At 38.2% G+C, this 27,222-nt stretch overlaps 1 protein-coding gene across 3 annotated transcripts in view; it reads left to right on the top strand.

The window, feature by feature from the left end:
* EDA7 (embryo sac development arrest 7) overlaps nt 1-27,222 on the top strand; it is a 343,775-nt gene that overhangs the window by 138,162 nt on the left and 178,391 nt on the right. For all 3 annotated transcript variants that reach the window (XM_089453090.1, XM_089453088.1, XM_089453089.1), the window contains one exon: nt 7,187-7,277. In XM_089453090.1, coding sequence (XP_089309216.1) covers nt 7,187-7,277 — 91 coding nt within the window. The remainder of the gene's footprint in view (nt 1-7,186; nt 7,278-27,222) is intronic.

The following is a 27,222-nucleotide window of genomic DNA, read 5'->3' as shown; positions in this document are numbered from 1 at the left end:
CGGGTACTCGTGCAACACAGGACAACAACATGAGGATTTAATCAAAGGTCATATGAGAGTGAATGCAATTGAAACAAGGGACATGTTTAGTAAAGGGTTACGATATTCAAGAAGAAACAAGCAAAACACTAACCCTCCAACCAATAATGATAATGTCCCTTCAAGTGGATGCACTAGAAGTCTAGAACACCATTCCCTTTAAATACCAATCCTAGTCCCCCCTTCAATCTGATAGAATGATGAAGCTGATTTAAGGTTTAAATGTTGATTTGTATAATGTGCTTGTTAAGGTAAATATGTGTGTGTCTATCATTGAATTGATTAAACTTGCTCCTCAAAGAGATCAAGTCAATTTTCTTTTTCAACATTGAAAAAGAACTTGAAGACCCTCATGCTATATTACAAAATATGCGTTATGAACTAAGAATGGAGGACATCCACCTTTCTTCATCACATTATGTTAATTTTAAATCAAACTTTGCAGGTACTCACATTCACACAAATCGACACGCTTGTTGATCCAGGAAACCCAAATGGGAAAACCTGTTTTCTTTGTTGTGGTATTTTATTCATGGTTCTTGAGCAATTTGATCTATTACAAAGCAATCTGTCTCTGAGAAAGCGTTCTTCTTCTTTTCACTAATCTCAACTGATACAATTGATCTCGGCCTGCCTTGGTCATTGCTTGATCTCGACCCTCTAGCACGTAACTGTTTCCTTCTTGAAGCCTTGACTTGTCCTTGTAACCAATGATCCTTGCTTCTTGATCTTTGCGCATTAGAAGCTCTATTCCTTTATGCACTAGAAGCTCTATTCCTTTGCGCACTTGGGCCTATTTCCTTGCGCACTAGGTCCCTATTTCCTAGTGCCCTAGATCCCCATTTCCGTGCGAAAATCAACTCCTATCTAGTAAATTAAAATCTCCTAAATCCTTGTGCACTTGTGATCTCCTATTTAGGACACAAGCTCTCAATTATGAACTCTCCACAATCAAAGATGATTTCACAGACTTGTGTGGATTATGTGCCTTTGTCTTCCTCTTTATAGACCCAATTCGAGCATGCAAGGAAGGCCTAGTTCAATTTTAAAAGTCGAGTTTTGATAGTGAGAATCGAGATAACTGAGAGTGATACTCTTTCTCTCTCCAATCAACTCTTGGAGTCTTAACTCGTTCTTCATTCAATCAAGACTGAAGACTAACTCTCTGTAACTGAACTTGTAACTGCCTCCTCGTTTTGTAGTCAAACTGATGAAGACTCCACTTAACTCAAGCTCCAACTCTACACATGCTATCTTGGTGATCATTCCAGTAAACTGGAAATAAACACATCCTAATTGAAGTCTAACTCATGAGCTCACACTCATACTGAGAGAAGGATAAATCGAGGTCTTCACTGGCTAAGGCACACGCTAAAAGGCCTTTACTTGCTACATTTTCAACACATTAGTATTCAACAATTTACTACTTCATAATTTTATCCTTGATTATGGTTATTTTGTTGATGTGTTGCCTGTAAAGGTCATGAATCAACTTGAATTGGAAATTACTAGGCCTTGTAGGAATGTTTGTTGTTTTGAATTTAAATCTATCAAGGTGCGTGGCCTTATTAAAGACTTAAACGTTACTATTTCCGCTTGTCCTGACATGTTTATGATCATGGATGTTGTGGTGATAGATATCCTTGATGCATTGAGCATGCTCTTGTTCAGAAGCGGTCCGCTACCTTGGGTGGAGCTTGTAAATGGACCTATCATATGCCGCTATTCCCACTCCTAATGGTTAATTGTTTATATTATATAGAGAGCCTACTACAAGGTATCATATTGAGGACTTAAGTGATACTATCTATCATCTCGTGTTAGTCGAGAGTTATGGAGCCATCATGACTCCACTAATTCATTGACATTGGCCAGAGAAAATCATCAAGATTTGTCTATTTTCTCTTTTGCTATATAAGAAAATATTGATGTGAAAATTAAGGAAAGTAGAGCCAATGAAAATGAAGATATAGAACCTTTGAACCTTGGTATCGCTTGGCAACATTTTGACATTCAAACTACTTTAGGGAATAGTACTTTGGAAGAAAGGGGTAGCATAGGGAATGACAAATGGCATTTAAATGGTGATACTAGCCTTGAAGAATTGTCTTTCCATGTTATTCAAACATCTACAACACATCCATATGATCAAAGGATAAAGAGAGGAAGGAAATATAGACCCAAGAGGAACCCTAATCATAATGTTAAAGGGGAAAATTTTGAAAAAGGAAATCTAGTGATGATAGTTGATGATCATTACCCATACACGGTTCATGAAGCTATTGGAGTTGATTCTTTTTATTTGACTAATCTTGATGGGGTAAAGCCATTTCTAGTTAGTGGTCAACTTCTTAAACCTTATACTGGCACTTGATTGATTTTAATATGTTAGAGTAGATTAGGGTAGGTTGTGTGTCATGTGTATTGATTTTGCATCCTTCCTTGCTTTTAACATGCTGATTTCATTACATACTTATTTGCTTCTTTCTTCCAAAAAAGTAAAAAGAGATGGTAGTTTAGCCTATGTTTTGATATGTAGTTTTTGTAACTTTTTCTTTTAGACGGTGATGATATCACTCTGCTATTATGTTACTAATGTTGATAAATCTAGGGCAGAGATATTAGATGATTTCTCTTGCTTATGATAACTGCTTGTGATGTATTTTTAATTTTACTTCATTTTCTTCTTCTTTTACTTGCTTATTATTATGTATTCTTTTCTTCAAATAACTAACAAAAACATAAAGAACAATGAGACAATGGACACAAGATATAGGCGATCAACCAGGGCCAAAACCTCTCCAATCTTGAGAGGAAAACCCACTGAATTCTTCTTCTTATAGAATCTTCAATTGATGAATTCCAAGACCAAGACCCTTGACCTAGAACCTCTCCAAGACCAAGTCATAAGGCTTCCTTGAACAACTCTTCTTCATCTTCAAGTCAATGCTAGCCAAATTGACTTCTGTTCCTCTGATTTCGGCTTCTTTGGAATTTCAGCCTCTTTTCACAGACCTGTAATTTTTGGCCTACTTGCAATTATAGAGATCCCACGCGTGTGAGTTGATTGGGGCAGATTTGGGTGGCTTCTCTCCTTCGTTTGTCTTGAATACTTCTTCTTGTGGTCTCGGCTGGCAAATATACCCTTTACTTGGACGAGATATCAGTTTCCTTGAGGTTTACAATACCTAGCTGCAGAAACCCTAGCTGCAGTCGCACATGTCAGGAAGATGACCCAAAAACAATGGCAAAATACTTTGATCTTCTTCTCTTTCCCTTCGCTAGATGAGAGGCTCCTTTCTTCCCTTTACTTGCACTTCCTTCTCCTTTTCGGATGCTTGATGTGTGTCTCCCCAAGTGAGGTTGAGTACTCTTTATATAGTGATCTCTCCATGCAAATAAGCCGACTTGACATCTTCCATAGGCCGACTTGTCCTTTTGGTAAATCAACTTGCTTCTTTTGAGGACCGACTTGATTGTGCACTTGTGACAAGGTCTTGGAGGGTTTTTGACTCTTACAATGACTCAAATAAAAATGTAACATGCTCAAGAAGGGTCTCTCATACATGAAAAACCCTAGAAGCTCTCAATGGGAGCTTTATCTACGAAAATAAAATTCCTTGAGGATGAAACCCATGTCTCAAGCATAACAAAAATAATTTTATTTTTCTTCTTTACACCAATTACATACAAATCATGATTACACTTTTCATTATGAAGACCGAACCTAGTTACATATTTCAACACTCCCTTTTAACTAGGTAGGTATTCATAATCTATACATGGTTCTAGGACATTCTCAATCTGAAGAATTCTCATAAGAAGAGTCAGATTGGTAACCCATCTGTATAGCATCATATCATCCAACATTGTCACATAGCAAGGCCTTGACTAACAACTCTATATCTCCACAAGATCGAAGCACAATGCTCGCGAGACCAATGATTTATAGACATCGTTATCATTGTTTCTCTCGGAACATACCCCAATGATTTATAGACACCGTTATCATTGTTTCTCTTGGAACATACCCCACCTGGGTTCTCTTAGAGTATGTTCCACTAGGACTATTCTTATCTTGGATTCCCAGTCCTCAAAGAATATTGGTCCTCTACGACTACTCTTATCTTGGATGCCCTACCACATCCTCAAAGAGTATCAGATGCTAGATGCTTACCCAATCCTCCATTCTTTCTTCCCAAGTGAAGACAAGAATGATGTGTCTACCTCTCCCTCTCAACTAGGGAGGATATACCCATTCCAATGAAGGAATGCACCCATTCCTATAAAAGGAATGTACCCAAGCTCCCTCTTAACCAGGGACTTGACCAAGCCTCCCCTTAACCAGGGACTTGCTTCCAACAACTCTCTAGGTGGAGATCATGGGACAACCAACTGCTTGTAGGACTCCCTCTTTCGATGTCATGAATTTCTTCTTTGTTATGGAGCCTACATCTTTTGGGACTTCTTCGTAGGGCATCGACCATCCATCACTTTCATTCATGAATCATGTCAGTCATGTCATCCTTTCTTTCATTGGAAAGTGATTCACTAATCCATATCTGGCTTTCCTTCATACAACTACCTTCTCCACATCATGTTTTCTTCAGGATCTTATCATCCCACCACATGAGTATCAGTTGTAGATGACATCTACAACTCTTCCTTTGGTAGCCCTGCATTAGCCCATCCAGATATTGTTCAAAAATAAAAAATGAACATCAAATTACCTTTGTGATGGTCTTACATCATGACATTTGCTTGTTGTATCAACATCCTGCATTCATATTGACACATCTCCAAAAAGATATTAAATGTCAAGGGTCATCTTCCTTTCCAAACTTCTTCAAAGTCTTCATACCTTTTCCATGGAGATGTCATGGTCAATTCTTCTAGTTATTAGATGTTGATTTCCTTTTCTATGTGATAGTAGTTGCATCTTTCACGATTTCTCCTTACTTTCTTCACATATTGCTTCTTAGGAATTTCCATTCATAGTTCCTTCATTTTTATCAACCACCTCATATTTCATATGAGGACTTATTATGTTGATTTCATCTAGTCAATATGTGAACCATGCCTTTATGCATCCTTCCAAAGGAGGAGATCCCTTTCTCTTGATCATGCTCATGAGGTGGAGCATTTATCCATGCTATCTGCAACTATATGACATGACTCAATTTTATCAAATACAAGCATACATACCTCATCTCTTCCTTTTGGTCATCTAGACTTCTTTCATCAACTTTCTTGATTGAAAGAACATCAATGACCTTGACCCACTTCACTTCTTTTGACATCATACCATCATTCCATGAATCCCATACAAGGTGGAATTCTCGGCGAGACACTTGCTTCTTCTAGTAGGTGAACCTTCCAATGAAGATTCCAATGGAGGATCTTGATCATCCTCATCCTGCAAATGCTCCTTTTTGAATGATGTATGATGAGCTCTATACTAGATGACTTTCTTTTTCCCATAAGTACTACTTATGCTTCTAATGAGGTTACCAAGAGCTACATCCTTCTATAGGTGACAGCCATAGACTTCTATTTCAGCTATCTTTCATACTTCTTTATGATGATGTCACGAGCTATTACTTTGAATCACATGCTTCTATGATGCCATCTCCTAACATGATGCACCCTATCACGCTTCTAATGATTCCTACCATGATAGTTATATTTTACAACAGAGAACTTGAAACAGAAACTTGAAAAGAACTAGGTGAGTAAGACTACCTCAATCATAGTAGAGATCTTTTACTTCCTCCTTCTTGGATTTCTTCTTTTCAGCTTCTTCCACTTCTTCAGCGATATGGGCTTCTTCCCTTCCTCTTTTGTTGTTGTTCTTCTTGAGCTTTGGACAATCTCTCTTGTAGTGCCCATATTCATGACAACCATATCATTGAACCTTCCACATGTTCTTCTTGTTTTTCTAAGGACCAAGCTTCCCAAACTTCCCTTTTCTTCTAGCCATGGCAGTAAATGCTTGAGCTTGCTCACTTGATCCTACATTGATTTATCATTTTTGCCTTCAGCCTGGTTTCTTCAATTTTGCACAATGGCCATAGTTCATTGAATGGAGTAACTTTCTTTCTTCCCATAGATGCTTGATGTGAAGTTGCCCCATTCCTTTGGTAGTGCATTGAGCACTATCTTAGTCATTTCCTTTTCAGATATTATTTCTCCCAACTCTTGGATTTGGTCTCTTATTTCTGACACCCTCATAATTCATGAGGCTATTCCTTCTTCTTTTGATATCTTCATCTTGTAGATTTCTTGACTTAATGAGATCACTTCTCCTGCAGTGCTTACAGAGAACAATTCTACCTAATACCTATCATTCACTAATGATATAAAAGGAGTCAAGACTCAGCAATGAACATTAAATTTAAATCATGATTCAGGTTCATCAATTGACAATGATCAGAAATCAAAAGATCTGAGGATGACTGGAAATTTGAACCGAGAAAGATGAAAATTTGAAGCTGAAAACTGAGGAGTTATTCTCTTTAATATCTACTGCTCGAGACCACTAACAGAGCCTTGCAAAAAGTCCTCACAGTAAACCCTGATTTTTAATCATCTGCTGTTCACAAGGAGTAAGTGACAAAGTGAAAAAGTGAGAGGGATTCAGTACTTTTGGGCAGAATTAAGGGGCCTAGCAGCGCCACCTTAAGTTTTCGTCCTGGGCCACATAATGTTCTTATTATCTGTTTTTTTTTTTTAAAACGGCATTTATATGAATTTCTTGGGGGATGTCCCTTCAGTTTAGAAAACATTTGCTGGGGATGTGCCCAGCATTTAGGGACATCTCTGCCTGTATTGGGGACAGGAAGTGTGTCTGCATCCTGGGGATGCGTCTCCATGCAACATGAAAGACATCTTTATAAACTTGGTTTACAATATGAAAATATGTATTGTTACTATAACAGGGATGAACTCAATTTCTTTTAAATAAGAATGGAATGCTTTGGCAGAATCATGAATGTTGAGAGTAAACAAAGTTTTGCTGTTTGCACATTGATTTTCCTTTTTTTCTTAAGGATTATTATTTCAAAAGAGATAATGTTGAATACCATATGTCCTGTTGTTTTAATTCTTATATATATTAGTAAGCCTAGGATTGATGTTTGAATTGCAGGATGGGAAGGGATATTGTCTATGATCGTTGGTCATGTGATTTGATTTGTGCTGCTTCTTCACCAGATTTATATCGCATCAACTTGGAACAGGTGAATTTGCTTGGTATCTTTGAATTTAGTTCAACTGTGAAGCTAGAGAATCAGAGATCATCATTTCTACAAGGGAATCAGTGACTTACTATCAATAGCATGCCCTGTTTAACACAACACAAGTCATTAGAGGAATTAAGATAGCACTAGTCATCTTGTTATAATCAAAATTGAAATACCTAGATATTTTGGCTGTTACAATAGAAAGGCTATCATGTAGGTTAATAACAATGAAGGGATTTTTGCTATGAAGCCACATGTTAATAAATTAGAAAAGATATTAATGGCGTCCTTACACTTAGAACCTGTTGGTTCACAGTCACTAAGGCCAATGAGATGCAAACTGCCTATGACATTTTCTTCAGCTCCATAGTCTTTCTTCAAGACTTGCTTATTTAATCCCTTTAAAAACCAAATATCCATGACCTAATGACTGAACTTAGGCAAGATCTGTAACAAATCCAAGCTAATTTGCCCTTTGAATCTTTTTATTACTATCCAATTTTCTATTAAGTTGTACATACTACTTTACTCTTCGTTCCCTATAAACTGCAACTCAACTGTAGAAATTCCTTTGCAAGAGGATAGATCAATGTCTTGAACTAAGTAACAAGATGAAAGAATTCCATACATTTGAATACTGTCAGATATGTGAGATAAAAAGAGCAGCTTTCTGGTTTCAGTATCATATTGATATAGGAGTTTTGTTCCTTTGTCTACAAGTAGATAGGGAATAGGTGATACCCAGGGACGGTAAATGAAGCATATGGAAGAGACATCCTCAAGTCAAGGACCTAATTGTTCAGACTCCATGATTGTTCTCGTGTCATAGTCCTCCCTTTTTGTTTATTAAATTTTGAGGCTTGGGTTAAAGCTCTTGTGACATTCACGCACATCCTTGCTTCCTTTTATATCTTCTCGTTTCACTTAGCAGACAATGCCCTTTATCTTGTCAACATATTCTCTTCATATGTTCTCAGAGATTAGCAAGATTTTCGATCTGGTCTGCAAAGAAACCTCCTTTCCTGTAGTTTGATTATGCAATATGAAGAAATTTTGCCCCTCTATGCTTAAAATATTGCATACGACTCCCAAGCCTGTCACGTGTCTTACATTTGATCCCACCATCCATGTCCTCTTATTTGATGGTTGTCAAGTTGTCAACTGCTTACAGAGGACAAATGTGTACATGTTTTAATTTTCCCTCATACCTCCATAATACAGATACAAATGAAAACACGTGGCTTTAGCAAGTGAATTATGGAACTCCAAAACAAATTTATAAAACCGCCTCCATTTGCTCCAATAATCCACTTTTAATGTATGACATGGTTTGACATTGATGTGGAAATCTGTACATGAATGGGCTTGTTTGCCATCAAAGTTTTTGTATTGAATCATGACTAGTGCAGTGCATATATAACCTTATTTCAAAATCTGCACTTTGGAAAAGGTACGTAAGATGAGGAGTTTGCCAAGTTTTGGAAAATTATAATGAGACTTTGCTTTAGGCCTTGGATAAAGAGTGATAACTTTGGTCTTAAACATGATTTGTGCTTAATATCAAGGCAAAGAGCTTTGACAAGATTTAATCCTAGGATTGATAGTCACAATTGGATAAATCATTAAGTTCAAGCGTAGAAGGATGGTTAGACTTATAGCCATTACTTACCAATTCAACAAAATAATAAGGTATTATTAGATGCAAGAGTAATTTAAGATAGAGGGGAGAAGTTGCGAGCACATGATCGGTACATTGTGTACTTGAATTGATTTTGCCAAGAATTGTTTTATAATGTTTTCACTTTGAATCCATTTGTGAATGTGAAATTTAAGCAAGCATATTTGAAGCTAGAATATACTCTATTTCATAACAGTCCTATGCATGAGTTACCATTCAAATTCTCCATAGAAGGAAAAGTATTAACCTCAATAGGAGAGCCTACAGGCAAATATTAGCTAGCTACCCACTGTGGCCTTGCTTCTCACTTTAGACTAAGGAGGAAAAGGTTCCTAGCCTGGGGGGTGTCCTTAAGGTCAATCAAGCTACTTGTTGTAGCTGTGGGAGTGGTCTTTAGCTTGGATTGATTCGCGAATGTGCTTAACCAAACAATCAAATTGCCTTAACTTAGAGAATGTGATATGCAAAGTGTTGTATCATAAATCATTAGTGTTACACACGTTTCCAAATTGAAGTGAAATGTAGATTAAGAGCAAACCACAAACTTGTGTAACGAGTGCTGCTAATCAAGGAAATTATGACAATTTTTAATAATTAAATGAGGGCCGATTTTTCTAGCATTACTGTTAGAATTCCATGCACCCCAGGTCTGGTCTGTGTTTTGGCAGTTTCACACAACAGAAAACATAGACACACTGAAAATGCCTAACTTTAAAACCTTTTTACAGTGGAACATACCAGCAATTAGAATCTCCAAAACTTTTTCTTATTAGTCCTTCAATTAGAAAACTTAGGGCTCCCATACCAGGGAAAGTGGCCCTTTACAATCCTTCGTAAACCCCAAATAGACAGAGGAACTTACAGCTGTTTTGTCTCTTCAAACTGCTATATTAGGGTACCTTGCACACCTTGCACAGGTTTGCCTTCTGCCAGGTCACTGGCACCTTTCCAAGGTCCATTGGCCCTCATTCCTCAGCTGCCTAGCTCCTTTTAGGCTCACAGTCTTCTTAACAACAAACTTTCTGCCTAAATATCAGCACTGTGGCAGTCCTTTGACCATAGAGGCACCTACAGCCAACTTCCTTGCTGCTGTAGCATCACAAAAACACTAAGTCAACTGCTGTAGCAATTTAGGTCTACCCAGCACTCCTTATCCAGCCCTTCCTTAGCTCGGCCTGGCATTTCAGGCCTCCAAAACACCACAGCTACCTCCTGTAGCTCTCAGCCTGCTTCCTCAACACATTACATGTTCGCGCCCCCTTGCTGTAGCAAACTTCTGCAAGCCCTAGCACTCTTGCACAGGCCCTCGGACTACCTTTTCCTGCTGCGGCCTGCATCAACCTGTTACAGCTCCCTGTTGAGAAATCTAGGGGTAGCTAGATTAGGTGATTTCCCTTATTCTGATAACTGCTTATGATGTATTTTTACTTAACTTGATTAACTTCTTCTTTCACTTGATTATCATTAATGTTCTTATCATCAAACAACTACCAAACGATAAAACAATGAGACAAGAGGACACAAGATATAGGCTATAAGCAAGGGCCAAAACCTCTCCTCTTGAGAGGAAAACCCACAAAGAACTCTTCCCTTCTTATAGAACTTCAAATGACAAATTCCAAGACCCAAGACCCTTGTCAAAGACCCCTCCAGGACCAAGTCAAACTTCTCCTTTTTGATGAACTTTTCCAGCTATTTTGACCTAGCAACTTCCAGCAATTTCAACCCAGCAATTTCCAACAACTTTGACCTTCCAACAACTTCTAGTAACTTTGACCCAACAACTTCCAATAACTTTGACCTTCCAACAACTTCTAGCAACTTTGACCTTCCCCAACAATTTCTTTTGCAACATCGACTTCCCAGCATTTTCTTCTGCAACTTCGACTTCCCAACAGTTTCTTCTGCAACTTCGACTTTTCTGTAGTAAAGTTGCCCTAATCTTCACATGTGTGAGGAGAAGACGGTCCAAAAATAATACTCAAAGACTTCGTTCCTTTAGTCCTCCTCCTCTTCGCTCTTTTAGGTCTCTTTCTCTTCCTTGATCGAATGTCTTGTATGTTGAGTGAGTGATCTTCAAGTGAGGCCGATGTCTCTTATATATATGCTTCTCTGAGGTCGAATTGCTGTCCATGAGGCTGACTTGATCCTTCTTGTAGGCCAATTTGTTTGACAAGGTCTTGGAGGGTCGTTATGACACTTTTGACTTTACAAAATAATTCTTTACAAGATACAACATGCCCAAAGGGGCTTTACATGTATGACAATGACTCTTTTGACTTTATAATTCTATGACAAACCTAAGAGCACTCAATGGGTGCTGGACCTACAAATAAATTTATCTTGAGCATGAACTCCATGCATCAAGAATGACAATAATAAATTTCTTTTCTCTTTAATATCAAATATATAAAATCACGATTACAATAGACATTATGAAGACCAAACCTAGTTACACATTTCAACACTCCCTCTTAACTAGGGAGGTATTCATAATCCATACATGGTGCTTGGACATTCTCATACTAAAGAATTCTCATTAGAAGAGTTGGATTGGTAAGTCATCCTGTAAGCTATCTTCTTAGCTTATACTAGTGCATCTCATCATATCAACCAACATTGTCATATAGCAAGACCTTGAGTAACAACTCTATCTCTCCTCAAGATCAGACCATAATGCGAGGTAGACCAATGATTTATAGACACCTTCATCATTGTCTCTCAAGGCACATACCCCATCCAAATGTTCATAAGTTATGTCCTTCTAGGACAATTCCTGTCTTGGATTAACACATCCTCAAGGAATTTCCTCTTCGACTACTCTTACCTGTTGGATGCCCTACCACATTCTCAAAGAGTATTGGAAACCAGATGGTTACCCAATTATTGATTCTTTCTTCGTAACATGAAGACAAGAATGATGTGTCCATCTCTCCCTCATGGCCTTCACTAAGACTTAGATGTTAGTCCTGGTCTAGTGCATGACACATGAAGTAGAGAGCCATCTCCGTCACTCCCTCTTAACCAGGGAGGATCTAGTCATTCCTATAAAAGGAACATACCTAAGCTCCCTCTTAACAAGGGACTTGCCCAAGCTCCCTCTCAAATAGGGACTTGTTTCCAACAACAACTATTTTCTCTTTGGTGGAGATCATGGTACTATCAGTTGCTTGTAGGGCTCTGGTACATATAAATCTGTATGCAAGCATAAAGTGGTATATGTAGACTTGTAATGTAGTAAGTAGTAGTAGTATTATTATTAAAGATATGAATGGTGCCTACAAATCTTTGTGGCGGTGTTCCTGTATAGGCATTGAGTAGCCATGAAGATAGAATGACACAACTTTTGACCCATGTCTCTTCACAACTAATGAGACATTAACTAATTTAATTAATTTATTATTAATAATATTTGTTATGTTAATATTTATTATTTAATTGATGTTTATGAATATTTTTATTCATAACATTTCCACCCCCTTTAGAGATGCTTTGTCCTCAAAGCATAACCATAAGGGTTTTCTCTAGTCGAACATTGTTGCGATGGAATGACATCCTTTTGTTGACTGGTGCATTCTTCACGATTCCTTGTACCTTCCTTGGAGCTGGGAGTGTTAACATCATTTAATTTATAATGTCGTCCTTGCCAGTTAAATTCCATGAATTGTTCTTTGAGTGGTAGGGAAAATATATTTGTTTGTAGCTCCAGTTCTTATATTTGGATTGAAACTTTTTGACATTTTCATATTTCCTTGATTTTCCTTCCAGTAGCGACAGACATGGTCAGGTCCTTGATTGGACATATACAAAAACCAATTTATTTAGCAAGATCAATGTTTATACAATCGTGAGTACTACCTGAATCTATAAGTATATTGACATTTCTGTCTTTTATGAGTCCTTTGAGCCCTAGGGTTTTAGGACATAGTCTCTTCCTCATGTTTGTTGATGGTGTAGTAAGTTTAATATACATTCTTGGAAATTGGCCCTTCTTTCAAAGATGTGATTGAACGTATTTTGCAGTTGCTTGTTGTTCTTGATCTTCGAATGAGTTACTATTATCAAGGTTTTTCTGGTCACATGAGATTGTAGCTAATGACGGTTCCTCAAAATCTGAATCTTCACTGTGTGTGATAATGATTCCTTCATCATGTTCTTGTACTTCAATTTGCTTCCTATCTACTATTTTACAGTAGTGCAGGGATGCGTCTTCACATTTATGGCTTGGTGTCTAGTTCTCCCCACATTTGCGACAATTATTTTTCTTTTTCATCTTTTTTTTCTAGCACATTATTTGAAGTGTCCGATTCCTTCTCGACCTCATAAGTATACAATTTCTTGTTAAGGCATCTATGTCCTGATGTCCATTTGTCTGTTGGAAATAATACTGAGGGGGGGGGTGAATTAGTATTATCAAATCAATATAACTTTTTCATTTCCATGTTTAGATTCATATACGCTACTTCAGTTAAGGATACTTGCGTATATACACAACTGTGTTTAATGCAACTAGCGTATATCCTGTAAACTTATGATTCAATTAGTTGATCTTCAATGAGTGCATCAAAACATTATTAACCATATTAATAGTAAACAGGTGCAGTTAAAACAGAACAGATCATCACACATAAGGAGCACACAGGAACACCATGATATAAGGTGGAAACCCAATGTGGGTGAAAACCACCTGCTGCAATTCGTCTCTATCTTCTTTTAATAAGAAAACTTCTTTTTACAATAGTACTGGTGCAGTCTTATACCAGTATGCAGGCTTCTACCTGCAGAAGGCTACAACCTTCTCTCATTCTCCAGACTCTCCTGGAAGGGAGCTACAACCCCCTTAGCTCTTGTACTAGCTGAAGTACTAGTATGTTGGTGCTGGCCTACAGAAGGCTACAACCTTCTCATTTCTTCTAGGGACCACGTTTCATAAATTTTCAGACTGGACCCTTAAATACAAAACAATCACCACTGTAAGACAATCATCGACTATACCTGCATCATCAATCACTAAATCACCCAATACTGAATCATTGAAACCCTGTCATCAGAACACAGTTACCAGAACACAGACTAGAGCCCAGAACTCTGCAACAACCACTAGAACCAACAACAACCTGAAACATCAAATCTCATAATGCATACGCTACTTGGCTGTGTTAAAACCGCGTGTACACGCACTTTCACCAGAGAGAAGCCGCGTACAGATCTAAAGATAATTACTTATACCTTCGTTGCCATTTCCAACTTGATTCAGATCGAGCCAAGCATCACAAACACATAACCAACATATTGGATCTTCACACTTTATCAGACACTCATTACTTGCACACCTCCCCTTGGCCTAATGATCTTCTCTTTATATAGGTTTAGGCTTCTCTCAATACCATGGTCCAAAACCATGTAGAAACAATACCTTGGACCCAATACCTGGGGTCAACACTTCGGACCAAATACCACGGACCAATACCGAAATACCATGAACCAAATACCACGGACCAATGTACGTGCCTTTCCTTTTGTGAACCTGCGTGTGTATGCATACGCGCCTTTTGTTCTTCTCACCCGCGTGTATACGCGCTTTCATCAAGGTTAACCTGCGTATATCTCTCTCTTGACCTGCTGTACTAAGATCTGTCCTCTGATTGAGTTGCCATCACCTGTATCATACCTCTGAGTGAGTTTCCATCAAGGACAACACTTGTATCATAATGCCAACAATCTCCCCCTTTGGACTTGATGGCAACCACCACACCAAGTCACTCTCCCCCTTTGACATCAAGGGCAAAGGGCGGACCAAGATATTCTCTTCTTTGATAAACCTTCTGCTGTCCATGCTCCCCCTGAGTACATGCTGAAGTTTCTTATTGAGCTCCCCCTTTGTACATGCCAATTTGTACCAATCCGTCCATGCTCCCCCTGAGCACATGCAAGGTCTACAAAAGCATAACATAACTCTATACATACATTGCCAATGACCTTCCTAAAGATACATACATACATCAATCTCCCAAACAAGTGGGGATACACCATTTTTGACTCAAACACAAGAACCATTACATCATCCATCCCATGCATAGAGGGGTAACAAGATACATTATATGACTCACAAGACCAGGGATCTAAACAAGACCATGACAGTTATCAGCAGCTATCATACACCATATCAGCATCCAGTTCTGTAACCTGCAATACCATTCTTTTGATCAAACAACAAGATGTATCATTTAGCCACATAAGCATCATCACCAAAGACTTCTAACCATAATGCCAACAATGCATTATTTGAAGTATACGCTCCCCCTGAGCCTGTGCCACCCATCATATACCATGACCAAACCATTTCCTGAGTTTGTTCTGCTGCCTTTTTCTTCTGAGCTCCATATACGTGACTCTGCAGCCTCTAGATCGCATATATACGCGACTTATCTTCATTATATCAGCGTATGCAAAATGGAATACTGAAGGTCTTCACTTTCAGTTTCCCCTATGTCTGTTATGTCAGCTAACTGAGTTATGTCACACCTTTCTGTCTCTAATTCTGTCTTCTTCAATACCTGGAATTGTGATGATGTATAATCCTCTTGCTTTGGAGTTTGAATTTTGCTCCTGCATTCCCTTGCTTTATGTCCAAACTTGTTACATGCATAACATCTTACATGATTTATGTTCCTTCTATTGCAATCAATTGCTTTGTGGCCAAACATATTACATGCAAAACAATATCCTTTGAAGTACCTGGAATGTGATGATCTTGTGTGACGGTCTTGAACCATTCTACTTCTGCATCTGGCTGCAACATGTCCAAGATTATGACATACATAACATTCAACATTAGTCAATGGAGGAAATAATCGTCTATCACTTCCATAGTTAGGAGTAAAGGATTTTCTTTGAGGAATTTCTTTCCTTGGCTGTTGATGAGGTTGTCCTCTCATCTCCTTGTTGAGCATTTCAGAATTCTTATTAGAGTTCCTTGCCTCACCTTGTGAGCTAGATTCACCTTCAACAGATTCATAAAAGCCAAGACCAGTTTTGATAGTAGGGGATCTTTGACTACCAAGAATGTCATCCAAAATCTTAGTACTATCTTGAAATCGTAACAGTTTATTCTTTTCTTCTAATTTACGTTTTAAGATATTTACCTCAACCTGATGTTGTTCTTCCTTTTCTAGATACTGCTTCCTTATGTTTTCTTTAGCTTTTCTTCCTTCTTCCACTTGTTGCCTTAATTCGATTACTTCATGTTCTTGTTCTTCAAGAACTTATTCATTCTGCTTCTTTGATTCTTTAAGATTTTCTTCTAGAGAGAGGATCTTCGATTCAAGTCTCTGAATTGTTATGCTCTGATCTTTTACTATATCTTGCAATCGCTCCCTTACTCTGGTTACTGACTCCAACTGTTCTTTTAATCTGGTAACTTCTTCTGGTTCTACGTTCTTATTTTCATATGCCATGAGAAGTCTAATATCTTCATCACTATTGGATGAGTCATTACTTTTATCATGGATATAATAACTTCTATCTGACATCTTTCCTTTGTTATGAGGGCATCTAGCAGCGTAGTGACCAACTCTACCACATGAAAAGCATTTGAAAGGTAGCTTACCTTTGAACCTTCCAGATCCCCGTTCAAGATTCTTGACAAAATTTTCCTCATCTTCTCCTTCTGAAATGTATCCTGATTCATTTGCTGACACTTCGATTGCAGCTTCTCTCATATCTGATGGTCCTCCTTTTCTCATCTCAAAAGCATTTAAGATTCCGTGAAGTTGCGACATAGTGATTTTCTGCAGATCCTCCTTTTCTTCTATGGCAGAAACTTTGGAATCAAATTTAGCATACAGGGATCTTAAAACCTTTTAAACTAAGGCAACTTCCTTAAATTGTTCACCTAGATTCCTCATGCAATTGACAATCTCATCTATACGTAGAAAGTAATTAGCTATGCTTTCATTACTATGCATTTTAAGATTTTCATACCATATTCTGAGAGTTTGAAGCTTTGCTCGTTTTACCTGTTCATCTCCTTCGTAGCTTAGAATGATTTTGTCCCAAATTTCTTTGGCTGATTTGAAATGCATGACCTTCATAAATTCTGATTGTGACAAACTTCCCAATAAGACAGTAACCGCTTTGGCATTGAGTTCATATTGCTTTCTCTCTGCTGTATCTGTAGGAATTGCTGATGGATATGTGTATCCTCCTTCCACGATTCCCCAAACATCCATTCCAAGCGACTATAGATATGCTGTGGTTCTTATCTTCCAGTGGACAAAGTTGCTCCCATCAAAGATTGGTGGCCTGATGGATGCCTCTCTTTCTTGATTAGCCATTCTGATGGATCTTTCCTTCAAGCGATCAAGCTTCTTCTAAAGGACCTTCTCTGATACCAATTGTTGGAAATAATACTGGGGGGGGGGTGAATCAGTATTATCAAATCAATATAACTTTTTCATTTCCATGTTCAGATTCATATACGCTACTTCAGTTAAGGATACTCGCGTATATACGCAACTGTGTTTAATGCAACTAGCGTATATCCTGTAAACTTATGATTCAATTAGTTGATCTTCAATGAGTGCATCAGAACATTATTAACCATATTAACAGTAAACAGGTGCAGTTAAAACAGAACAGATCATCACACATAAGGAGCACACATGAACACCATGATATAAGGTGGAAACCCAATGTGGGTGAAAACCACCTGCTACAATTCGTCTCTATCTTCTTTTAATAAGAAAACTTCTTTTTACAATAGTACTGGTGCAGTCTTATACCAGTACGCAGGCTTCTACCTGCAGAAGGCTACAACCTTCTCTCGTTCTCCAGACTCTCCTGGAAGGGAGCTACAACCCCCTTAGCTCTTGTACTAGCTGAAGTACTAGTACGTAGGTGCTGGCCTACAGAAGGCTACAACCTTCTCATTTCTTCCAGGGACCACGTTTCATAAATTTTCAAACTGGATCCATAAATACAAAACAATCACCACTGTAAGACAATCATCAACTATACCTACATCATCAATCACTAAATCACCCAATACTGAATCACTGAAACCCTGTCATCAGAACACAGTTACCAGAACACAGACTAGAGCCCAGAACTCTGCAACAACCACTAGAACCAACAACAACCTGAAACATCAAAGCTCATAATGCATATGCTACTTGACTGTGTCAAAACCGCGTGTACACGCGCTTTCACCAGAGAGAACTCGCGTACAGATCTAAAGATAATTACATATACCTTCGCTGCCATTTCCAACTTGATTAAGATCGAGCCAGGCATCACAAACCCATAACCAACATACTGGATCTTCACACTTCATCAGACACTCATTACTTGCACACCTCCCCTTGGCCTAATGATCTTCTCTTTATATAGGTTTAGGCTTCTCTCAATACCATGGTCCAAAACCATGTAGAAACAATACCTTGGACCCAATACCTGGGGTCAACACTTCGGGCCAAATACCACGGACCAATACCGAAATACCATGAACCAAATACCACGGACCAATGTACGCGCCTTTCCTTTTGTGAACCTGCGTGTGTACGCATACGCGCCTTTTGTTCTTCTCACTCGCATATATACGCACTTTCATCAAGGTTAACCTGCGTATATCTCTCTCTTGACCTGCTGTACTAAGATTTGTCCTCTGATTGAGTTGCCATCACCTGTATCATAGCTCTGAGTGAGTTGCCATCAAGGACAACACTTGTATCATAATGCCAACATTGTCTCCACAATACCTACATTTGTTAGTTTCTTTTTTTCCTAAATGTTGTTTTTGGTCTTCGTCTTCACTGAATGATGACATTCTGAGCTTATATTTTCTCTCAATAATTATGGCTGCGTGTCTGGCATTTTTAATGGTTTGGGGTTTATATAATTTTAATTCTTCCTGAATGTAATCCTTAAGGCCACAACGATACATTTTTAATAGCTCTTCGTCTGAGAATCTCCTTTGCCTTATCCCTAACAATTCCCAATCATGCATGTATTCACGTACTGATCCCTTTTGTTTGAGGTGAACGAATCTTTCGTAAACATCATCCTCTTCTTCATCGTGAAATTGTTTTAACATGGAGTTTTTAAAATTTTGCCAATTGAATGAGCGAGCTGCGCATTTGTTAGACCACCATAGGAACCAATCATATACTTATGCTCCCAGGTAGTTGGATGCGGTCATGACCTTCTCTTGTTCACCTATTGGTCTAAGTTGTAGGAAACGTTGCCCAGGGGTCCGTTTCTGGCCAGAAATGAAATGGAAACGAGGAAACTCGTACCGTACGGCCTGGAAACTCATTTCCGGCCATACTGGCCCGTTTCATGCTGGGGAAACGTGGCCAGTATGGCCGGAAATGAGTTTCCAGGCCGTACAACGGAGTTTCCAGTTAACACTTGACGTTTTCTTTTATTTTATTTTTTTTAATTTTTTCGCTTCTAATTTTTTATTGGGCGACTAAAATATCTTCTGGATGCTTCTAGATGCCTCTCTCAAGTTATAAAAAAGAGGATTTTTTTGAGTGGGGCAGCCTAATGTTCAAGCCTATGGCCCTAGTGTTGATATGCAGTTCATGGTAATGTTAAATTCTTAAAGTAATCATCCTTTTACTTAAATTTTTAACATTACCATGAAATGACTCAGGATGTTTGAGAGTGGTTTCGCTCTCATTGGATTTCATATGGAGAAAGTAGAATTTTAGATCTCACTCAAAATCCAACAGACTTATCTGTTTTTCAGGATTTCAAGATTTGGGGTATTGCAATGTTTCCATTGGATTTTGTCATGTACTAGGGTATGGAACTTGTATTTAATCAAGAGAACCAAGCCCTCTATGCAAGGGAGACTCCCAATAATCAAAAGCACCTAGGGTACTAGGGTATGGAACTTATATTTAATCAAGAGCACCTAGGGTACTAGGGTATGTTACTTATATTTAATCAAGAGCACTAAGGTCATTCGACTATGTAGGAGGAGACTCCCAATCAAGCACGAGACAAGAAATTAGAAATTTCTCGTGGCTGATTTTGAATATTGCTATTTTCATTATGTGATCATTCATGAGTAAATGTGATGTAAATTTAGAGAATTATAGTTTATGCATTGATAATTGACAATTTAATCATAATTTAATAAATTAGAATGCATCATGTATGCTTTATGATTGCACATATTTCTTAAATGTCCTATATATATATATATATATATATATATATATATATATATATATATATATTGCGTTTCCCCGTTTCCAAAATTTGGGGGGGGGGGGTCACGTTTCATACCCGTTCCCGTTTCAAAAAGTCGTACTCCTTTCCCTGTATCGTGCAACTTAGCTATTGGTGGATTTGCTTTGAAAATGATGTCCATCTTATTAACCCATACAATGGCGCATTTATGTTCCTTACCATCGTATTTTGGTAATTCTCTTTTAATTTTGAGGTAATCTTTGTCAGAGAACTTTGTATGGTATTGGCTCCCTTCAAACTGTATATGCGGTTTCGCGCTTTTCGTGCATCGATGTAATTTCATGATTTGAAAAAGTTCAGCCTTTCAGAGTTTTTGGACTTTGCATCTCTGAGGGATTAAAAGGTGGGTTGGCTCCTCCCATAAACTGACTCATCATGCTCTTTATTGCTATGATATCCTCACCCATTTGGTCTTGACTCTTCCCGAAATCATCTTGCTTCCTCTCGATATCATCAAGGCGCTTGTGCATTCTGTCGATGTCTTTTTGAATTTTTTTTGGAAGTCGTCATTGCTACTGCTTCCCATTTTGTTTTTATTTTTTCTAGTGGACCCGATTTTTTTTTGAATAATTTAATTAATTAAATTATTATTGTCCGACTGGGGTAGCTCAAGTGGCGATGGCCGTGAAATGAAGCCTCACTGAACCAGAGATCTTGGGTTGGAATCTTGTGCTATCCTCCTCCCGTTGCGGGGTGAATAATGGACATGTAAAATCGAAAATGAGAGAGTCCTACCAATCTTAAACAACAAAAAATTAATTAAATTATTACTATTATTATTTTTTAAATAATAATTAAATTAACTTAATTATATAATGAATTATTATTATGTACGTATATAGTATTATAACTATATAATATAATTTTTTTGTGTTGTGTATTAATCTAACTATATGGGTCGACAAAATATTGACCACAATCGAACCCGAGATACCTAGCCCCCATGAATCGACGTATATCCGTTGACTTTCAATTAGGGACATGCCACTGGACCTTTCGACCAATCGTGACGCTTGACGCGGGAACCGACACTGTATTGCTGCGTCTGCGTGGATGCAACAATGTCACGACTTTTTTGCGGCGGGCAATGAGAACGACACTGTGCGCATGCGACAATGTCACTATATTTGACGGCGGATAGTGGGACGAATTTGGACTGCAGACAACGCGAAGGTGGCAACGTGGACTGGGGGGGGAGGGGGCTGCAGACAGAAGCGAAGGTGGCGATGTGGACGGGGGGACTGCGGACAAGGAAATACGTGGGGAGGACGGTGGAGTTGGGAACTGCAGCGTGAAGGGGGTCTTGGCAGCAGTTAGATGATATATGTATTAGGATGCCTAAAGAATCGAAATGGATCTGATACCACTGGTACATATAAATTTGCATGCAAGCATAAAGTGGTATATGTAGACTTGTAATGTAGTAAGTAGTAGTAGTATTATTATTAAAAATATGAATGGTGTCTACAAATCTTCGTGGCGGTGTGCCTATATAGGCATTGACTGGCCACGAAGATAGAATGACACAACTTTTGATCCATGTTTCTTCACAACTAATGAGACATTAACTAATTTAATTAATCTATTTTTAATGATATTTGTTATTTTAATATTTATTATTTAATTGATGTTTATGAATATTTTTATTCATAACATGCTCCTCTTTCTACATCATGTCATGAACTTCATCTTCTTCATTGTGGAGCCTTCTTCTTCTTCATAACTTTATCATATGGCATTGATCATCTTTTCCATCACTTTCTCTTCAATGAGTCATAGTGTTGAACCAATAGTCATGTCATCCTTCTCTTTATCGGAAAGTGATCTTCTAGTCCACATTTGGATTTCCTTCATACAACTACCTCTTCCATGTCAAGCTTCTTTCAGGATCTTCCATCCAATCTCATGAGTACAAGTTGTAGGTGACTTCTACAACCTTCTTTCGGTAACCCTGTAACAACCCAGGTCCCAACCAGATGTTTTTGAAAATAAAAATGAGCAATAAATCAAAGTTACCTCTTTATGATGGCCTTTCCTCATGATATCATTTTCTGCAACATCAACATCTTGCACATGTATGAATCCATCTCCATGACACATATTACCAAAGTTTTCCTTTTCCAACACACCTATCAAGGGCTTCATACCTTTTTCTTCCATGGAGATGTCATAACTAATTCTTCTTGTTATTGAATGCTGATCAATTATCTTATCTATAGTTGCATCTTTCACAAACTCTCCTTCCTTTCTTCACATATTGCTTTCCTCAGATCTTCTTTACGTGGTTCTTTCAACATAGGAACCATGATTGTCAACCATCTCATATTCTATATAAGGGCATATTATGTTGATTTCCTCTTATCAATATGTAGAAGAATTCAAGGCACATTGTCTACATGCCTTCATGCATCATTTTAATGGAATAGATCCTTCTTCTTCGATAATGTTCATAAGATAGAGAATTCAATCCATTCTATCTGCAACCATATGATGACATGACTTTATCTATCTATCCGATATATACACGCCTCTTCTTTCATGTGGTTATCTAAACTTCCTTTGGGCAACTTCCTTTCCTTGCTTGAAGATGAAAGTACTTCAACCAACTTGTCATGCTGCACATATTTGTCATCATACCATCATCCTTCTATTGTGGATCCCACATAATGTGGAATGTAGACCATCTGTGAAACACTTTCTTCTTCTTAAGTAGAGGTGAATATTTTAACACTTATTCCAATGGAGGATCTTAATGATCCTCATTCTGCAAATGTCCCTTGATAATGATGATGATATATGATGATTTATTTATCTTCTATCTTGCTATATGACTTTCAAGTTTCCTCCAACCATATATACTGCTACTTCGGTTGTTCTTATATTCTTTCAATGGAGATGCCATGAGCTACTTCCTTTTTTATCAGGATAACCATTTAGACTTTCCATGTCAGCTATCCTTCCATGCTTCTATGATGATGTCAGCTCTATCTCACTATAATGCATCCTATCATACTTGTGATGCTTTCTATAACCGAAAAGAACTAAGTGAAGGAGATTATCTCAGTCATAGTAGAGATCTTTAACTTCCTCCTTTGATTTCTTCTTTTCTGATTCTTCCACTTTTCGGTAACATGGGCTTCATTTCTTTCCTTTCTCTTCTTGTTGTCCTTCTTGAGTTTGGGACAATTTCTTCTAAAGTGTCCATATTGTTGACACCTAATCCGAAACGGATGAGGTGAAGTCGGACAGTCATCTAGAAGATGAACTGATCCGTTTTATATTTGTATAAATAAAGTGCTGGCTAATGAATATATCATCAATCCTTCTTGTTTTCTCTCGTTCAATTGCTGGAGTTACCCTGGCCTGACATGGTATCAGAGCTCAGGTACCTTAAATTAGTTGTAACTCCTCTCTTAAGAGCAGCTCTGGCGTGATTCCCTGGCCTGACCTGGCTCTGCCTCTGCCTTTGCCTGAATCCGCTGCCCCTCTGACCATAATTCTCTGCGCTGCCTCTGACTGCCCTGGCGCTCTCTGACACTGACCTCTCATGAGACTGCGCCCTCTGTATTTGAATAAACGGTTCTATCTCTGCGCTTGAATCTAATGAATGCATCCGTTGTGGAGGAATGGTAATTGAAACCGGTGTCACTGTGGAGGAACGTTGAAGCCTGAAGATTGCTCATTGAAACCTGAAGCTCTGCGGATTAAACACGACCTGGATTGCTGTGACATACTGTATTGAACAGCAAAGCCTTTGCATTGATCGCAGCATCTGTCAATGAGGAAGTAAGTCGTCATATTTCCTGCTATTCCACTGCCTTTGAAGCTATACAAAAGCTGAAAGAACTCTATGATACACATTCTGCACTTGAAGTTGTTCAGCTCATGATTAAACTCTTCACTCTTGAACTGAAAAATAATGATCCTCTTGCTCTTGCATCTGAAATAAAGTCTATAATGCATGATATAAAATCCACTAAGGTTGAGCTGGATATCTCTCTTATTGCCTTTCTCAAAGCACTTTATCCTACCTACTCCAATTATCTTGAGTCTTTACAAGCAAATGGAAACCTTAAAGATATAACCTTTGACTCTCTTGTGAAAAAGTTTGCTGAAAGAGAGAAAGCCTTTGGAAAGAAAACAGTCCCTGAATCTTCTGAAGAGACTGTTTGCCTTGCTCACAAAGAAAAGCATCCTGCTCAAGATTCTGCAAGAGGAAGAGGTGGACGAAGAGGAAGAGGAAGATACTTCAGAGGCAGGGGGGCAGACATTCTCAAGCAGAAAAGGCAGATCTGCATTGCATTCGCTGCAAACGAAATGGATCACATGATGCTTCTACATGCAAGCTACCATGGGACAAGGTTGAGCAGAGAAGAAATCAGCAGAAAGGTAAAACTGATGACTCAGACAAAGGTAAAGCACCCGAATCTGCACACTATATTGAGGCACAATGTAATATTGGAGTAAATGAAGATTTGTTTAATGCTTCACTTGCTTCTTCGAAAAATCACTGGTTGCTTGATTCAGGAGCAACCTGTCATATGACTCATAGGAGAGATTTCTTTGAAGATTTCACTAACAATGTTGATGGAGCAGTATACTTTGCAGATCAGTCAAAAATCAAGCCATCAGGGCTTGGCACAATCAGGCTTAAACTGCCTGGTCTTCCAGACTTTCTTCTGGATCATGTTCTATATCTCCCACAGCTGAAGAGAAACTTGCTGTCCCTGGTCCACATCCGCCAGCAAGGTCACTCCATTCACATGTTTGATGGCAAGCTTGAGGTAAGAAAGACATCTGACCACTCACTTGTCATGAGGGGTATAGAAGAAGAAAGACTCCTTAAACTGCAAGGAACCTCTGCTCATGCACATCATTTCTCATATATTTCTCATCATGAAGAATGTACACTTCCATCAAGTTTATTATGGCATGCTAGATTTGGACATTTAAACTATGATAGTCTCCGCTTGTTGAAGAAAAATGGTGTTGCTGGTTTGCCTACAATTCCTAGAAAACATAAACAATGTGATGCTTGCATTCTAGGAAAGCATAGCAAACAGTCTTTTCATGATTCACATTCAAGAGCACATAGGAAGCTTGAACTTATTCATTCAGATTTATGTGGTCCAATGCCTGTTCCTTCTGCAAATGGAAATAAATATATCATGACATTTATTGATGATTACACCAGAATGTGTTGGGTTTACTTATTGAAGAACAAATCTGATGCTTTTCAAACATTTAAGAATTTTCATAAGTGGATTGAAAATGATGCACAATCTCATATTGGGTCTATTCGCACTGATAATGGAAAAGAATATACATCAAATGAATTTGAACACTATCTTCGCCAACATGGGATTAAACATCAAACAACTGTGCCTTATAATCCTCAACAGAATGGTGTAGCTGAAAGAATGAACAGAACAATTTTGAATATGGTACGATCTATGCTTTTCTTCAAAAATGTAAAGACAATGTTTTGGGCTGATGCTGTTCTATGTGCTGCATATATAAAGAATAGATGTCCATCTAGTGCTATAAGAAACAAGACTCCTTATGAATTGTGGTATGGACATGTTCCTTCGGTAAAACATCTCAGGATATTTGGTTCCACCTGTTATGCTTTAATACCAAAGGTACATAGAAACAAACTTGGTGCAAGAAGTCGTAAGTGTATCTTCCTGGGGTATTCAAACACATCTAAAGCATACCGCCTTTATGATGAAGTAAATAAAAAGTTTGTTTTATCTAGAGATGTAATTTTTCTTGAATCATCCAAATCTGACAGTGTTGTTGAGCGGCAACTTGATCGCTTGGATAGATTCACAAAACCGAAATCATTTCAAGAGTTTGATAATCAGATTCCACATCTTGAAGGGGGGATTCCTATACTAGATCAACATGTGGAATCTTCTTCTGAAGAACAATCTCCCCTGCATGACACTCCAACAACGGATGATGCTTTAAGTGATGTAATTGATAGAATTGGGAGACTCAATCTTGATTCAGACCCAACTCAATCAACAGAACAGCCTGGACCATCTTAGAAAGGTCCCCCAAAGTGGCTGACAAAGACACTTGAAAGTGTTCATCCTGATGAAATTGGAAAAACAGGAACCAGAAATTCAAACCGACAAGATGGAGGTGATGTAGATAACTCTAATTCACCTGTTGATATGGATGTTACTTATGATTGTGAATTGAACTTGTCTACAGATTTTGAACCAACTTCCTTCAAAGAAGCTGCTTCTCATGATGAATGGAAAGAAGCGATGCAGAAGGAGTATGATGCCCTCATAAAGAATGGCACTTGGAAGCTGGTTGATCCTCCATTTGGAACCAAACCAATTGGCTGCAAGTGGGTCTACAAGAACAAGTACAAAGCTGATGGCTCACTTGACAAGCACAAAGCTAGGCTTGTGGCAAAAGGTTTTGCACAGAAGGAAGGGGTCGATTATGAGGAAACTTTTGCCCCCACAGCAAAATGGGCCACCATCCGGACACTCTTTGCACTAGCTGCTCAGAACGGTTGGAAAGTCCATCAAATGGATGTAAAAACTGCATTCTTGAATGGAGATCTAAAAGAGAATGTTTTTATGTCCCAGCCTGAAGGATTTGCTGTGAAAGGAAATGAACACAAAGTATGCAAACTTGTGAAGTCCTTGTATGGCCTCAAACAAGCACCACGAGCCTGGTATGAAAAACTAACTGAGCATCTTCTGAAACTCAACTTCAATCATTTTGATCTTGATGATGCAACTTTATTTGTCAAGAAAGTTGGCAAAACAGTTGTATATCTTGTGGTATATGTAGATGATCTTTTAATGACAGGGAACAATGAAAGCTATATTGCATCCATAAAGAAAGAATTAGGAAAAATCTTTGAAATGACTGATTTGGGCTATGTTCATTACTATCTTGGCATTGAAGTAACCTAACATCCAAAGTCCATATTTCTTTCTCAAAAGAAATACATTGGAGATTTGTTATACAGAT

The sequence above is a fragment of the Pinus tabuliformis genome, chromosome X (genome assembly GCF_031772625.1).
Source record: "Pinus tabuliformis cultivar Carrire ecotype Pingquan chromosome X, CPIR1, whole genome shotgun sequence".
Taxonomy (NCBI): Eukaryota; Viridiplantae; Streptophyta; class Pinopsida; order Pinales; family Pinaceae; genus Pinus; species Pinus tabuliformis.
The sequence above is the reverse complement of the archived record's forward strand: the minus strand, read 5'-3'. Positions and strand labels throughout refer to the sequence as shown.